Raw genomic sequence first — 15597 nt, 5'->3', positions numbered from 1 at the left:
AAGAGATTCTGGAAAATGTCTTGTACCCGGGCTGGTATGCGACCAAGCGCAACACCAAGTCCACGACTACCGTGAAGCGACAGGTGGACGGTGGCGATTTGATAATTTGCCTGTGCTTACTTTTATCTGGGGATATACATCAATGCCCTGGCCCAGTTGGATGTAAAGTGGAGGAAAAACTGGAAATAGCAGTGATCGAAAACACCAGTGGAATTAATATTGGAGATGCGCTGCCTGGAGGGTTTTACGGCCGACGCGGTGTGCCAATCACCTGCGCAGGGAGGCGCGGAGAGCTTGGTTCTGACGCGGCGGAAAATGGAGTACGACAGCAATCTGGAGAGGGCTGTGATGGACGCAGAGATTGCACGGGGAAGCGTGGATTCGGGGGGCAAGCTAGTGAAGTAGGCCTGCCTGGCCTGGGAGAAAGCATTGCAGGGGAAAGTGGATTAACGAAGGGAGCAGGACAAAATCTGTCTCCTCGTCGAGGAATCATCGAAACGCAGGTATCACAGGGGACTCAGAGACGCGCAGCCCAGGTAACCTCGGACAAATTGTACACCTGTCGAGATACGCCACATTTAGACTCTTTCCTATCAAATCGGGGCTTACATATGCTGCATCTCAACATACGGAGTCTTTTACCCAAGATAAGCGAGATCAGACTTCTCTGCAAAAATAACAAGGTGGGACTTTTAAGCTTTTCGGAGACGTGGCTAGATGGCTCGATAAACGACGCCGAGATTGAAATAGAGGGCTACTGCTTAATTAGGAATGATCGAAACCGAAAAGGAGGGGGCGTATGTATGTATCTAAGATCGGACATTTGTTTCAACCAAAGAGAGGATATGTATGAGGACCACATTGAAGCTTTATGGGTGAACATCCTGCTGCCTAAAAGCAAGCCAATATTAGTTGGCGTTTGTTACCGGCCTCCTGACCAGTCGAACTTTTATGAACTGTTGGACAATGTATGCTTGAAATGTGTGGATTTCATAAATTCGGAAGTTTTATTGCTCGGGGATTTTAACACGGACGTTGCCAGAGATGAACTTTCAATGTCTAAAGCTTTGAAGAACTTTTGTAGTAGCCATAGCCTACATCAGCTGGTTAAAGAGCCGACTCGCGTTTGCATGTCTTCTCAAACCACGATTGACCTTATTCTAGTTTCTGAGAAATCAAGAATTTTAAACAGTGGAGTAATACACTATGGCCTAAGTGACCACTCTATGATTTATTGCACTAGGAAAGTGAAGAAAACTGCGTTTAATGCTCACAACACCATGAAAATTAGATCTATGAAGGGGTATAGCAAAGAGGCACTTTCTGATTGTTTAAAGGAAGTGAACTGGTCATCTGTGATTCAATGTAAAGATGTTGATCAGGCTTGGCATTTTTTTAAAGTATTATTTTTGCAAACCATAAACAAGATTGCTCCTTTTAGAGAAGTTAGAGTGAAACAGAGAACAGAACCATGGATAAATGATGGGATACTCGAGGCCATACGGAGCAGAAATAGATTATATGATCAATTTAGGAAAAATAAGGATAATGAGAGTTGGATTGAGTATAAAAAAATGAGAAATGAAGTGAATAGACTCGTGGATTGTTCTAAACGAACCTATTTTAATGAGAAAATTGCAGAGTATAAACATGACGCGAAAAAACTTTGGCGCTCATTGAAAGAGTTGGGATGTAATAAGAGGTTGAAAACCAAAACATGCAATATAAGTTTAGACCTTGGTAATACAATTATATCAGATAAGGATAAAGTTGCAGACAGTTTTAACAAATATTTTTCTACAATTGCTAGTAAGCTGGTTGAAAAGCTTCCTGTTATTTCTGAACAATTCGAAGAAAATAAAGTTTCTGAATTTTATTTACAGCAAGGGGTTCAGCCAAATGCATTCTCTTTAGACAAGGTGTCAGAAGCAGACGTACTAATAAAACTCCAAAAGTTAGATGGCTCTAAAGCTACAGGCCTTGATAATATTCCATCTCGATTCTTGAAGGATGCTGCAGAGAGCATAACTCCAAGTGTAACACACATTATTAACTTGTCGATTGAAAATGGTTACTTCCCAAAGGATCTGAAGCTGGCTAAAGTGATACCACTTTACAAGAAAGGGAGTAAATTAGATCAGGGCAACTATAGACCTGTCTCCATCCTGTGCACAATATCAAAACTAATTGAGAGATTGGTATCTGAGCAGGTCAACAAATATCTTTTATCTCACAACCTTCTATACGAACTGCAATCAGGATTCCGGAAATCTCACTCCACCGACACATGTCTATTATATCTAACTGATTACATTAGAAAGGAGGTTGACCAGGGCAAATTCTGTGGCATGGTCATGCTGGATTTGCAGAAGGCATTTGATACTGTTGACCATGGAATTCTACTATCAAAATTGAGGGCTATAGGGTTCAATAGCACAGCAGTAAAATGGTTTGAGTCATATCTGATGAATAGGATACAAGTGGTGGATGTTGGGGGAACTTTATCCCAGCCAGAAACTGTGAAGTGTGGGGTCCCTCAGGGGAGTGTTTTAGGCCCTCTTCTTTTTCTTTTATATATTAATGATCTTAAATCAGTCTGTTCATGTGAATTATTTTTATTTGCTGATGATTCTGCACTTGTGTTTTCACACGAGGATAAAACCATGGTTGAATCAACACTAAGTCGCGAGCTTTTTAATGTTAGTAAGTGGTTAGCAATTAATAGACTTTCTCTTCATTTAGGAAAAAATGGAGTCCATTTTGTTTGGATCTAGACTAAAATTGAACAAAAAACCAGGTTTTAGTATATTAGCTGGTGACACTGCACTTAATGCCAAGGACTCGGTCAGCTATCTTGGGTGTTTACTGGCAGCCAGTTGTCTGGAGCTGGCCAAGCGCAGAAAGTCATCACTAAGGTTAACCAACGAGTGCGCTTCTTGGCCAGAATTGCAAAGTATCTGGATCAAAAGGCTTTGTTAAACCTAGCAAGTGCTATAATTCAGCCATATTATGATTATGCATGCTGCTCCTGGTATAATGGCATTACTAAACAGCTTAAAAATAAGCTCCAGACCTCACAAAATAAATTAGTAAGGACCATTTTGGGACTGCACCCTAGAACTCACCTTGATCCTCTCCACTTTAAACGTTTGGGTTGGTTAAGAGTTGAGGACAGAGTCTCTCAAATAGAGCTGAGTATGGTGCACAAAATTGTAAATGGGCAGGTCCCTAAATACTTAAATAACTTTTTTAATAGAGTGAGGAATGTCCACAGTTACTCCACTAGGGGGAGTTCCACAGATTTTGTTCCCCCAAGAGTCAATACCAAAATAGGGAAGGACTCTTTTTTATATGTTGCATCTAGCTTGTGGAATAAGTTACCAGGTAATATTAAAATGATCAATAGCCTAAATGGTTTTAAATGGGCTTTAAAAAATGGTTTAGAGATCAGTCAGTGTAGGATATTACTTTAAGTGTATGTGTATATGTGTATGCTATGTATTTAATGTGTATGATATGCATTTAATGTGTTATAGTTTTAGTTTGGTCCCAGTGCTACTCTTGTCATTTTAACAACTGCTGCCATTAACACCACCAAACACCAAGGACCACAATGGAAATAAGCTTTCGAGCTTTATTGTGCTATCCTGACTCTCTGTTTCTTAATTTAAGTATGTGGTACGGTTTATATGAATCTCAATCATGTATTTATTTTATTTATATGAACTGAAGATGTCAAATAAAATCATTAATTCATTCATTCATTCACAGTACTACATCCAGAACATGAGGCATAAATAGCCTACAATTAAACTAACACACCACTGTGGAGACATCACACTCACACACACACACACACACACACACACACACACACACACACACACACACACACACACACACACACACACAGACACACACACACACACACACACACACACACACACACACACACACACACACACACACACACACACACACAGGACAATAAGGCATTAATTGATGTGGTCATATACTGTCCCATCAACACTCATGCTGCATATGATCAAAAACAAATTTCACGTTTACAGTGAAAAGTGCAAACATGTTTGACAGTCTTGCTTTATGGTGAATTTGGAAGGCCACCTATCAGTCGGAAGTGCCATATGAGGCCTGTCCACCTCTCAAACTGTACTATCATCAGTAAAGTCATCACCAAAAATATCTTTAAAAGAAGTGCCATAAGAAGTGTTTCTTACCCCACAAACTCTTCAGTAGGTGTGCTCTTCATGAAGTTGAGAAGACATTCTGCGGTGATGAGGGTGATGGTCTTCACAGTGAGGCTAACTCTACCCACACTCTTCTGCTTGGAGACAGCAGTGAGGATCTGCTGCACACTCTCATCTGACAGGCTGCTGTCATACACACTATAACACACAATAGAAACACAGCATATACACAGATAACTATAACACACAATACAGTAGATACACACTGCACATCTGATAACACACAATAGAAACACAGCATATACACCGATAACTAGGTAACCACAATTCAGTGCATACACACTGCACATATGATAGGCTGTTATTCAACACACTATAACACACAGCATACACAGATAACACACAATATTATATGGTGTGACGTCGTCATCGGTCGAATGCTCCATTCATTTCAACGGGGCTCCCCAACGTTCGCACGTCTGTTATTTTTCGATAACGGACGGGTTGGTCTATAACTTTTCAACAAGACTCTAATCAGCTGCTGTGATAGACAACACCTGTTGTCCTGGCTACCTAGCTGTTGCCTAGCGGTGTTCCACAACAGCACTGTTTTGTTTTGCGCAGCAACAATCTTTTGACATTAAAAACTATGATAAACTTAACATTAAATAGGCCTAAAGAAATGTCCCCGTCATGTGTGAATAATTTAAGTATATCCATATAATAAGCGGGTTAACGATGTGCAGTGTGTATATACTGTATGTAAGGGTTAACGTTCGGCGAGTCGGTCGCTTTGTGGAATAGCAGCACTTCAGAGAGAACAAGACCCCTCCGCTCCGCGTCGGGGTCTAAAGATTCTCTCTGTCGTGCTGCTATTTCACGGTAGCGACCTTCTCGCCGAACGTTAACTCTTACATACAGTATATACACACTGCACATCTGACAGGTTGCTGTTCAACACACTATAACACAGAATCATATACACAGATGACATGAAATAGATTAACACTAAATAGAAAACTACTACTACATCTACAACACTGATAACACTACAACAGTGATAAATCTGTCATGATTTCTCACTCCCCTGCATCGGTTTATGTGCTCTTAACTACCCTCTCTCTCTGTCTGGTTCTCTAACTCTCTCTCTCTTTCTCTTTCTCTTTCTCTCTCTCTGGTCCTCTCAGTCTCTCTTCTCTGCCGGTCTGGTTCTCTCTCTCTCTCTCTCTCCACCTCTGTCTGTCTGTGTCTCTTTATCTGTCTATCTGGTTCTGTCTCTGTCTCTCTCTGTCTGCCTGATAACAAACACTAATTACTTTTGATCACCACTCTGCTCTCAGCTCTGTCTGATTGTCTCTGCTCATTCCCTCTCGTTTACCACCCCGCTACACTGCATCTCCCTCTTGATTTCTCTATACTATATCTAGTCCTGTTCTCCAGTTCGTCCTTGTCAGATCGTCTGCACGTTGTCTTGTTTGTGTTCGCATCTGTCCACCTGAAAGCCTGTCTGTAATCCTTATCCTGTACTCATTCCTGCTCTTCCTCTGAACCCGGACCTGAACCCTACAGTCACTCCCCAAACCTAACCCAACCCTGATATGCCTGGCTTCCCAATCTTGACATGGACCCATCTGACACCCTCTGCTCTCCTGCCCCGGTAGCCTGACCAGCCTTCCTCCAACCTGACTCTGCTTACCCCGGTCTGTGCCTCTGCCTGCTCTCATTGCGTGTGTGTGTGTGTGTGTGTGTGTCACTAGCCTGGCGAGCCAGACCCGTACAGCAAAAAAGCTGTACAAGGGTCTGGGTGAGCTCGGAGAGAGTGTGAGCAGGATAAATGGTTGTCTATCAAAATGCCTTGGCACTCAATGTCACACAATAGGATGGTGGAACAACCAATCTCCACACACTTCTGTGTAACGTCACAGCCGTCTTTCAGAACGTACACGCGACACGCCCCTTTGTAGGTGAAGAGGCAACTTCGAGCCGTCGTAGCAGTGAATGCGTGTGATCACTACAGTCACAAACAAGTTTCCTAATAAATCGTGTTTTCACTTTCACAATTCAAAAATGCCACGTTTTCAACCACATGGCCCTCCTTGATCAACCAGCGAAATGTTGAGCAATTTGGGGATTGTAAAATGGTTATATTTATGATTGTTGTCAACATGGCATGTTCGGTGTTGGCTAGCTAGCTGTAGAACTAATACACGGCTGGATACCTAGCTCTGTGTAATTGACGACAGGTTGGCTAGCCGCTAGCTCGGTAGACTAGTTGTCATTCCCATCTATTCAGTAAGCTACTTAAAGGGACACTGTGCAGGATATGGTCAAAAAAGGTACTGCAACTATGCTGCTCATTGAAACTAGACTCCCTATTGCCAAATTTGATCTTTACATGAACGTTTACCGAGTGATAAACAAATATTTTCTCGTATGGTCCAAGTACAGTCATTTTTGCAGCTAAAAATTGCTATTTTTGGAAATTCAAAATGGCGGACCATGGAGAAGATCCCCCTTTTCATGTATGAAAAATGCAATTTTTCCAGTCATAATGAATACTTAGAATTTGATGGTGGTGGTAAGTATTCATGAAAAAGGTAACATTAGTGAATGGGCAGCATGAATTCTGGAAATAAACAACTAAAAATCTCACACAGTGTCCCTTTAAAGACTTTCAAAGCTCCCAAATGTCTCGTTTTTAATTAAATGGATCTTATTAGAATTTTGGGGCAGGCATATAATGGCTGGATACCTAGCTCTGTTATTGACGACAGGTTGGCTAGCCACTAGCTCGGTAGACTAGGTGTCATTCCCATCTATTTAGTAGCTACTCAGAGACTTTCAAAGTTCCCAAATGTCTCGTTTTTAATGGCATGTGTCTTATTCATTCTACACCTAGAGTAGTGGTCTGATAATAGCTTGTGACAATCTGGTTCTGTAAAATGCTCAAATTAGCTTACCGAGCTATCTTAAAACATCGAATGATCAAATGGTAATGTGTAGTGATCTATTTGTGTCTGATAAGTTCATGGTGTATTTTTACATCAATCCATGTCAGCCACGAAATGTATTATCATCCAGGCTTTTTAAATTAAGTAAACACTTTCATGCTGTTCGTAGCACAGACCATGTTTCTTCTAAAGTTTCCTGTGTTTACTAGGTAATACGCTAGCCCGGCCCCCCTCGCGATTTGATTGGCCCTGTCATCGGATAACTTTCAGCCTCGCAAAACGACCGGGGTCCGCTAGACTGCCCCCGGGAGTAAATTCAATTTGCGGTCGCTAGATTTCTAGGCTATGTGTGTACCTATGCAGTAGATGGAGCTGTGTGTGTGTGTGTGTGTGTGTGTGTGTGTGTGTGTGTGTGTGTGTGTGTGTGTGTGTGTGTGTGTGTGTGTGTGTGTTTGTGTGTGTGTGTGTGTGTGTGTGTGTGTGTGTGTGTGTGTGTGTGTGTGTGTGTGTGTGTGTGTGTACCTATACAGACACAGACACGCGAACACACACACACACACAATTCCCCAATCCCTAAATAAAATTCTCTGTGTGTGTGTGTGTGTGTGTGTGTGTGTGTGTGTGTGTGTGTGCGTATGTGCGCGTGCAAAGCCTACTTTATTAACTGCATATAGCATATTGTGCAACAGTCTAATAAAGGGGTATGAAACAAAATTTAAAAATCAATTCTCAAAACATAGTAGAATCTGATTAGAGTTGTTAAAGTTAAAATACAAAAATAGGAAGTATTACAATACTTGACTGACTGACGTTTGTCCATAAGAATGGTGAGCGTACAAATTATACATTTCTTACCTCAGATTACTCAGGGTTTTCCCTTCTCCCATAGCTGAGACCAGATCACAAACATCAGCATCTGACAGGTTATCCACAGCTAACCTTTAAACAGGGATATAATGGGAAAAAAAAGGAAATGATAATATTCATTTAACACATCAACATGTGTCAGTTAGCCACTTAATTTTCCATGACATTTATTCACACTCACCTCAGATGCCCTACAGGCACATATATGTGCATGCACACATGCACACACACACACACAATATTATTGTCAGTCACTGTACACACTCACCCCAGCTCCTGACATTTGCTCAATGCAGGCTGCAGCATTCTCAATTTATCTGGTGTGATATTGCACTTTGAGAGTGTCAGGCTTGGGATGGTGGAGCAGCACTGCAGGCAGTACAGCAGCACCCAGCAGTCTGCTCTTGTCAAGGGGATGGAGTTAAACTTCACCTTATCCCACACCGCCATGGCTGTCCTCACAAACTCGTCCTCATGGAGCTCGTAGAGACAGTGGAGAGTGAAGAGCATCATCGCATCTTTCTTAGAATTATTTTCAATGCGTTTAACCATCCACTCTTTCAGACATGCTTCTAAAGAGAGATTGGAGGTCAACCCACGTTGCTTCAGATCTTGCATCACCTTCACTTTTGAAAGACCAAAGAGGAACTGAATGACAGGTAGGAGATGGGTTCTGTCTTCCTGTTGCTCAACTGATTCTAGCATCTCTTTGACATTCCCTTGATGCTCTTCCGATGTGTACCGGTAGTGGAGTGCAGCAAAGAACTCCTGAAAGCTCAGATGCATGAAACTGAACATTTCCTTCTTTTCCCCGGTCTCCTTCAGCAGGAATTTACACAAGAAGGGAAAACTGGTAGGATCTGAGACTGTGGCCTCCACACTCTCCTTGTCGAACAGTACCTGCTGCCTCTGTATCCCACTCTCTGCCAGCTGGCCAAGGCTCAATAGTAGATCTGGCACAGGCTGCCCCAAACCCTGACAGTGCTCATCAAGCAAAATTTTCACAAAGCGGACAAATATGGCGGTGGTTGTTTCCAAACCAGTAGCCACTTCTACTCGAAATACAGTGCAGACAATCCAGCAGATGACAGGAATGAAGCAGGAGGTGTAGAGAGTTTCATTTTCCTTCACTCTGCCAAGTGCCTTCTCCCAGAACTCATCTTCACAGAAACTCTTGAAGTAGTCATGCACGCCCTCCTCAGAGAAGCCCAGGATCTCAGTGCAGCGCACAGGACGTTTGAGGAGCTTGTTAAGTTTGTCTGTAGCAGTAGGCCTGGTGGTGACCAGCAGGTGGCACTCAGATAGGATGCGCCCCTTCAGCAGAGCGCCCAAAATGGCATCAACAGGAGCTGGTGTGGTAAGGTCTTTCACAGGAGACTTGCGGAGTTCACTCACTGGAAATTGCAGCTCATCAAATCCATCAATAAGGAGAAGCACCTTCTCTGGTGATTCCTCCAGTTTCTTCTGGACCAGTGAGATACATTTCCCATCAACATTCACAAGATCTAAAACACTCTGTTCCCCTTCTTTGCATAGAAGGTTGAGTTCCTTGCAGCTGAGGTGTATAACGAGCTCAAAGGGATCCTGGTAGAGGCTTCCTGATGCCCAGTCCAACATGATCTTCCGAGCAGTAAAGGATTTGCCGTGTCCAGAGTTGCCCTGGAGAATAACTGCTTTTGGAACATCTCCACGGTCATTGGGCTTAAAGAGCTGGTCCACAGAGATACTTTTATATTCCTTCTGTCTGGCACCAAAGAACCCTGCTCCACTGGTACGCATCTCCTTCTCTCTCTCTTCCTGCTGTCTGTGTTTCTCAATGATCAACAGCTGAGTGTAGCGATCAGTCAGCAAGACATCCTGTCCTGCTAGGGAATTATATTCTTTCACTGTCTTGTATTGTGAGACAATCCATTTTTTAAGTTTTGGTAACCCTGGCTGTTGGTCTGTAAGAAAGTCAGTGAAATAGCTGCTGTAAATGTACAGTAAGTAAATACATGTATGAAGACACATTATACGATACAGGTAGTGAAGTCATGTAGGGCAGTCATAGGTAAGCGGTTAGGGCTTGTATCCCAAAGGTTGCCGGTTCAACTCCCGACCCACCAGGTTGGTGGGGGGAGTAATTAACCAGTGCTCTCCCCCATCCTCCTCCATGACTGAGGTACCCTGATCATGGTACCGTCCCACCGCACTGCCCCCTTGCACGGGTATGGCATATATGCAATTTTGTTGTGTTCAGTGTGCAGTGGACACAATGCAGTGGACACAACACTTGTGTGCTGTGGAGTGCTGTGTCACAATGACAATGGGAATTGGAGTTGAAGTTGGGTAGCATACACAGTGACCCAAATCCTAAATGGCTTTCCCATTTACAAGCATGTGGAGAGGTGTGCATAGTGCAAGGCAGAAAAATGCTGTGCATTTAACACTGAACGTCCCATTGAAGAACTTTGATTGCAACCTTCTTTGTAGCATTCTGATATGCTGGCGGTTGCATCTGCTTGCACTTTCTCTTTTGTGTTAATTTCGTGACGAAATATTTTCGTCATAATTATCGTTAACGATTGTTTTTCCTCTGACGACAATAAAACGAGGACGAAAAAAGCAGCATGCATTTGTACGAAAAATATAACGATATTGATTCATATTTTCGTCAAAAAAATTAAAATGTGACTTCAATACCACCGGAGACAAAAACCAATGAGGCATATAATTTTCATGAAATTTTCATGATAAAAGACCACAGATGGCTACTCATACCCTTTTCCTTTCTTTGCTCACTTTATCTGTCAAGCGCCAGTAGGCTACTGCCGCCTGGACCCGCCTGTTCTAAGTGCGACGCAACATAGGCTACACTCAGAGCATGTCTGCGCCAGCCAGGCAACCAGTCTAGTAGAGATAGGCTACCTATTGTGCAATGCACCTATTTTGCAAAATGTTTAGCTGACAGCAATATCTAACCGCCAAATCGCTGTTCATTGTATGCATCCAAAGTTTTCCGTTGGACTGTTGAAACCGAACGTGACCAAAAGCAGATTGACGCATTGCATTTGAAACCCATGCGCTGCCAGTACCACGTTGACTAGAAGTCCGATTGGTATTCATTTCATACCAAGGGTAAAACTCTTAGTGGTTTTATATGAACAAGACAATCTCTTGCCCTAACCATTATTCTGTGTTGTTGCATCGTTGTGAGGCATATCGTCAAATAGGCACCGCTTGTCAAAAGGCGCCGCTCTCTCGCGCACACGGATGACCATTGATTGGCTGATGACAGCATCCAAAACTTAGCCTACAGGTTGTTCGTCAAATCACCCTTCATTTCTTTAGTTTCAAGTGGTGTTGTCGGGTGACCAGAGAGAACAACCAAAGCTTTCCTGATGAGACTGTAAAACCGAACACAAATAAAAGCAGAGCAACGAGCCGCGATTGACTGTTGTGTTTTTCCCCTTGCACTGTCGGCCGCATGGCGTTGACATTGACAGTTGATAGACATGCGGTAGCCTACAACTGTTATCACGAAACAATCATCTGCAAATTTGATATGGACAAAAAACAATCTCTTAACCTATCCATTATTGAGTTTTGTGGCATTGTTATGAAACATAGGCCTAATGGCCGCATTTAGGTTAAGTAAAATAATAATAATAATAATAGACTAATAAAAAATATTTAGTAATATTTTAGTTTACTAAAATTATTTTAGATTTCGTCGACTAAAATTGCATGAATTTTAGTCGACTAAAACTAGACTAAAACAAAAATGATTTAGATGACTAAATTGTGACTAAAACGCAAATTACATTTTCGTCAAGAGACTAAAACTAAAACTAAATTAAAAATTCCTGCCAAAATTAACACTGGATTTCACATCAGAAGTGCAATGATCTGGGAGTTACATCCTTTAGTTTTCTTGCAGTTTGAGCAGTTGTGAACCAGTCTCTGATAGCATCTAGATTAGTGTTTCTCAATCGGGGTGCCTCACCTGCTTCCTGTTTGGCTGTTGTTGTAGCTGAATTCACAGGGCCTGCAGAGTGACAGGAGAAACGTAAAATCTGTTGTAATGTGCTTTAAGGTCACCATCAATGTGCAAATGGACATTCTCAAGCCACTCACCAAAGAGGCCTTCATAGAGGGCAGGATCCTCTTCTCTGAGGAGAGAGAGAAATCTCTGACAGGCTGATTCACCCTTGTTCAACAACATGTCAACGAGGCACCTCACTTGGTCCTGAGTCACACGGTGTTGTTGTAGAACCTCATTTCTCTCCCACATGCCGATCACAGCAGGCCTGCCAGAGATGCCCTGCTGAAGGCCATCCAGTACACCTTTCAGAGAGGCTTCACTTAACCCGTTGATGAGATCCCTGCGAGCCCCATACACTCGATCTGTGAGGAGACAATTTTCATGGACTCAGGAATCATATAGATGTAATCTAGAAGTATGACACTTTTGTTGATGGTTTCATATTTATCATCCTAATTTTGCGGAGTAATTTCTTATGATGCGGTCAAGGGGTTATTGTGAGGCTTATGATGCGGTCAAGGGGTTATTGTGAGGCTTATGATGCGGTCAAGGGGGCGTTTGTTCAAAAAAAGATTGAGAACCGCTGACTATAGGAAGCACATCCATGCATACTGTCTGTACCTCTACCAGCCGAACTCAAATTTCACCAGCATTTGGCCGGTTGGCTGGTGTTAATTAAGAGCCCTGCATGTATCCATCCATCTGCCCACGACTGATGACTGTTTGCAAATATTCTGATTTTTGTTTGCACTTCAATGTTTGAATGGGTGGATGGATACAGTAACTGGACAGGCACAGCACAGCACACCCTCAACTTTACAGACACAAAGACAGTGAAGGCATGACCCAGACCAGATCCACACACAGTCATTACTGTAAGACCTCTCTTGCATGTCTTTGATAGAGCATATTTTTCACAGCACACAAGTGAACGCTGCACACAACAAAATTGCATTCATGCCTCACCCATGCAAAGGGGCAGCCCCAAATGGCGCCCGAAAGGGAGCAGTGCAGCCGAACAGTACCATGCTTGCTCAGGGTACCTCAGTCAGGATGAGGGAGAGCACTGGTTAATTACTTTCCCCAACCAACCTGGCGAATCGGGAATCGAACCGGCATCCTTTGGGCTGCAAGTCTGATGCCTAACCACTTACCCATGACTGCCCTATAGATCTTTAATGTGCAAATAAAGGGAGGTGCTATAAAGTCTTAACCAGTCCTTATCCACACCTCTGAACACTGATCAGACCAATGATGTCTCAGCACTGCCAGTGTTGTGCCAGTTCACAGTTTTTCTGAACTAGTTCAAGTTCAGTTCATACATGCTCAAAGTGAACAGTTCACGTTCAAAGTTCACAATTTTAATTCTGAACTAGTTCAAAGTTCAGTTCATTTTACTTTTTTCGTGAAATATTCAAATAAATACGTTTTTCACACTGAGAACTAGAAATCACTATACGGTCTTTGAAACTGTTCATTGTAGACATTTGCTCATGATACCAGATGATGAAACTTGCAGCAGTACAGACAAGCAGGCCTGAACTGGGAGACCCAAATGCCCCTGGCATTTTTGGCCTAGACCGGCCCCTCATGGGCTAATCAGCGGAGCACATCCGACAAAGTATTGATGTAACGGCCTAGGGGAAAGGGAGCAATATTTAAGTACAAATCAGTCTTTCAGCTACCAGAAAACACCAGTAAATGTGCTGTGACTACATTCAACTATTTATTTTAAATTAATCTTGCTTTGGGTGGTGGTTTAGAAATGCTTGTATCACGCTCTGGACAGCAAAATTAGTCTACTCTTCCGTCTCTCTCACTCAACCTCATCCTCAACAGCCTGGCTTGACTAAACGAGAAGAGGGGGGTTAGATTATTTATCACAATAGGCCCCTGCAGCACTTGCAAAATATTAAAATATTTGCTGTATCTGTCATTGACATAATAGGATATGGGCATAGTAAAACTGTAGGGCCTATTCAAAAGAAATGCTTCAAACATTTAAGCCCATACCATTTCCAATGGTCCTGGATGAAACAACAGGAGAGAGAGAGAGAGAGAGAGAGAGAGAGAGAGAGAGAGAGAGAGAGAGAGGTCTTCAGAATTTCTAGAATGTGTAAAACAGATTGTGCTCCGAGAGGAGTTACACCTCCAAATTAATTCTGTTTGGCAACCCCTCTTCACTCGCGACAAGTGTTACACATTACCCAAATGGACATTTTCACTGCGTGGTTGCCCAAATGTGCTGTTACGCAAACGATCGATAAATATTTAGCGAGAGTAGACACGAGTTTGACGTAAGACGCATTTGTCACATTGTGGAAATTAAGGTTTAAGCGAGAGTTGGGGAGGAGACGCATGGAGTAGCCTAATATTTAATACAAAGTAGAATACAGGAGGGAGGAACTTTCTCTCGTTGCATTTCAAAAGAGAAAACTAATTCCAACGTTCATTTACAGTGATGTCTGCCGTTCACTACACGTAATGTGAATTAATTCACGTTCAAGTTCTTTATTTAAAAATGTGTTGCGTTCAGTTCAATGTTCACGAAAAAATGAGCGTGTTCAATGAATGCGTTCTTTTGAACGTGTTCACACACAACAATGAGCACCGCATATAGATTATGAGCATCATACTGCACTTTTTAATAAATTTGATGTAGAACTGTTATAGCATACAATGTGTGCGTGTGCGTTTGTGTGTGTGCGTGGGTGCGTGTTTGAGAGTCCTTGATTTTTGAACAGTGCTACATTGCTAAGTCATACTTGGCAAGAACTGCACTATTATTCACACCAAATTAATGGTTAGACAGGCTAGATATACTCCTCTCTGACCAAAAACAATATTCAACAACAGCTGCAGGCCGGGAATAGTGAGGCAGTGGGGGAAAAAAACAAATTCAATGACTGTGTTTTCAATTTAATACGCAATTTTATTTACATTACCGCTGGCTGTAGATGGCGATCCAGAGCATGTCGGTTGTTCAGCACCTATATATGTAGAAAAAAATTTTCAGTTTTCAGTTCAACAACTCACGCTTGGAATACATATTTTCACCAACCTTTGATGTTAAAAATATTACCTGCTGCCCCAGGACTGTCCTTGGTTTCCTCCACGTCTCTTTGGGTGTCCATGAGGTCCTGAGAGGGGCTTTCCTTACTGCCAATTAGAGATGGGATTTTAATTTGTTTTCGAATGTGAAATGCTATTCTGTCCAACAAAGGGTACAGATTACAGTATGCCGACTCGAGTTAGAAATTACAATTACTAGTTCCTCCTCCAAAAGTGTGTTTTGCCGAAACACGTGTCCAGATTTTATATTTATATGAGAAAATTCTGAATTGTCAATAAAATAAATTATTCTGTTACGGAACCCACGTTTCCTCATTGATGCAACAGAACTTCTGTGGGAGTAAAAAATCTGAGGTTCTTGTACAGTAGGGCTGTAGTTCCTAATATTATCCCAGGGTGGCATAGTTTGAAGTAAGAAAAAGTTTCAAATTTGAAGTGTCGAACCTTTCCTGTCCTTACCACTTGGTTACAATAC

At 42.3% G+C, this 15597-nt stretch overlaps 1 protein-coding gene across 1 annotated transcript; it reads right to left on the bottom strand.

The window, feature by feature from the left end:
• Positions 1–4234: 4234 nt before the first annotated feature.
• LOC134444677 (NACHT, LRR and PYD domains-containing protein 1 homolog) lies at positions 4235–15184 on the bottom strand. The gene is made up of 4 exons (XM_063193909.1): positions 15133–15184; positions 12244–12412; positions 8295–9995; positions 4235–4406 (listed from the first exon to the last, which is right to left on the bottom strand). Exons 1-4 carry the CDS (start codon positions 15182–15184, stop codon positions 4235–4237), a joined length of 2094 nt encoding a protein of 697 aa, XP_063049979.1.
• Between the last annotated feature and the right edge of the window lie 413 nt (positions 15185–15597).

The sequence above is a fragment of the Engraulis encrasicolus genome, unplaced genomic scaffold (genome assembly GCF_034702125.1).
Source record: "Engraulis encrasicolus isolate BLACKSEA-1 unplaced genomic scaffold, IST_EnEncr_1.0 scaffold_65_np1212, whole genome shotgun sequence".
In the NCBI taxonomy this organism is placed as follows: domain Eukaryota; kingdom Metazoa; phylum Chordata; class Actinopteri; order Clupeiformes; family Engraulidae; genus Engraulis; species Engraulis encrasicolus.
The sequence above is the reverse complement of the archived record's forward strand: the minus strand, read 5'-3'. Positions and strand labels throughout refer to the sequence as shown.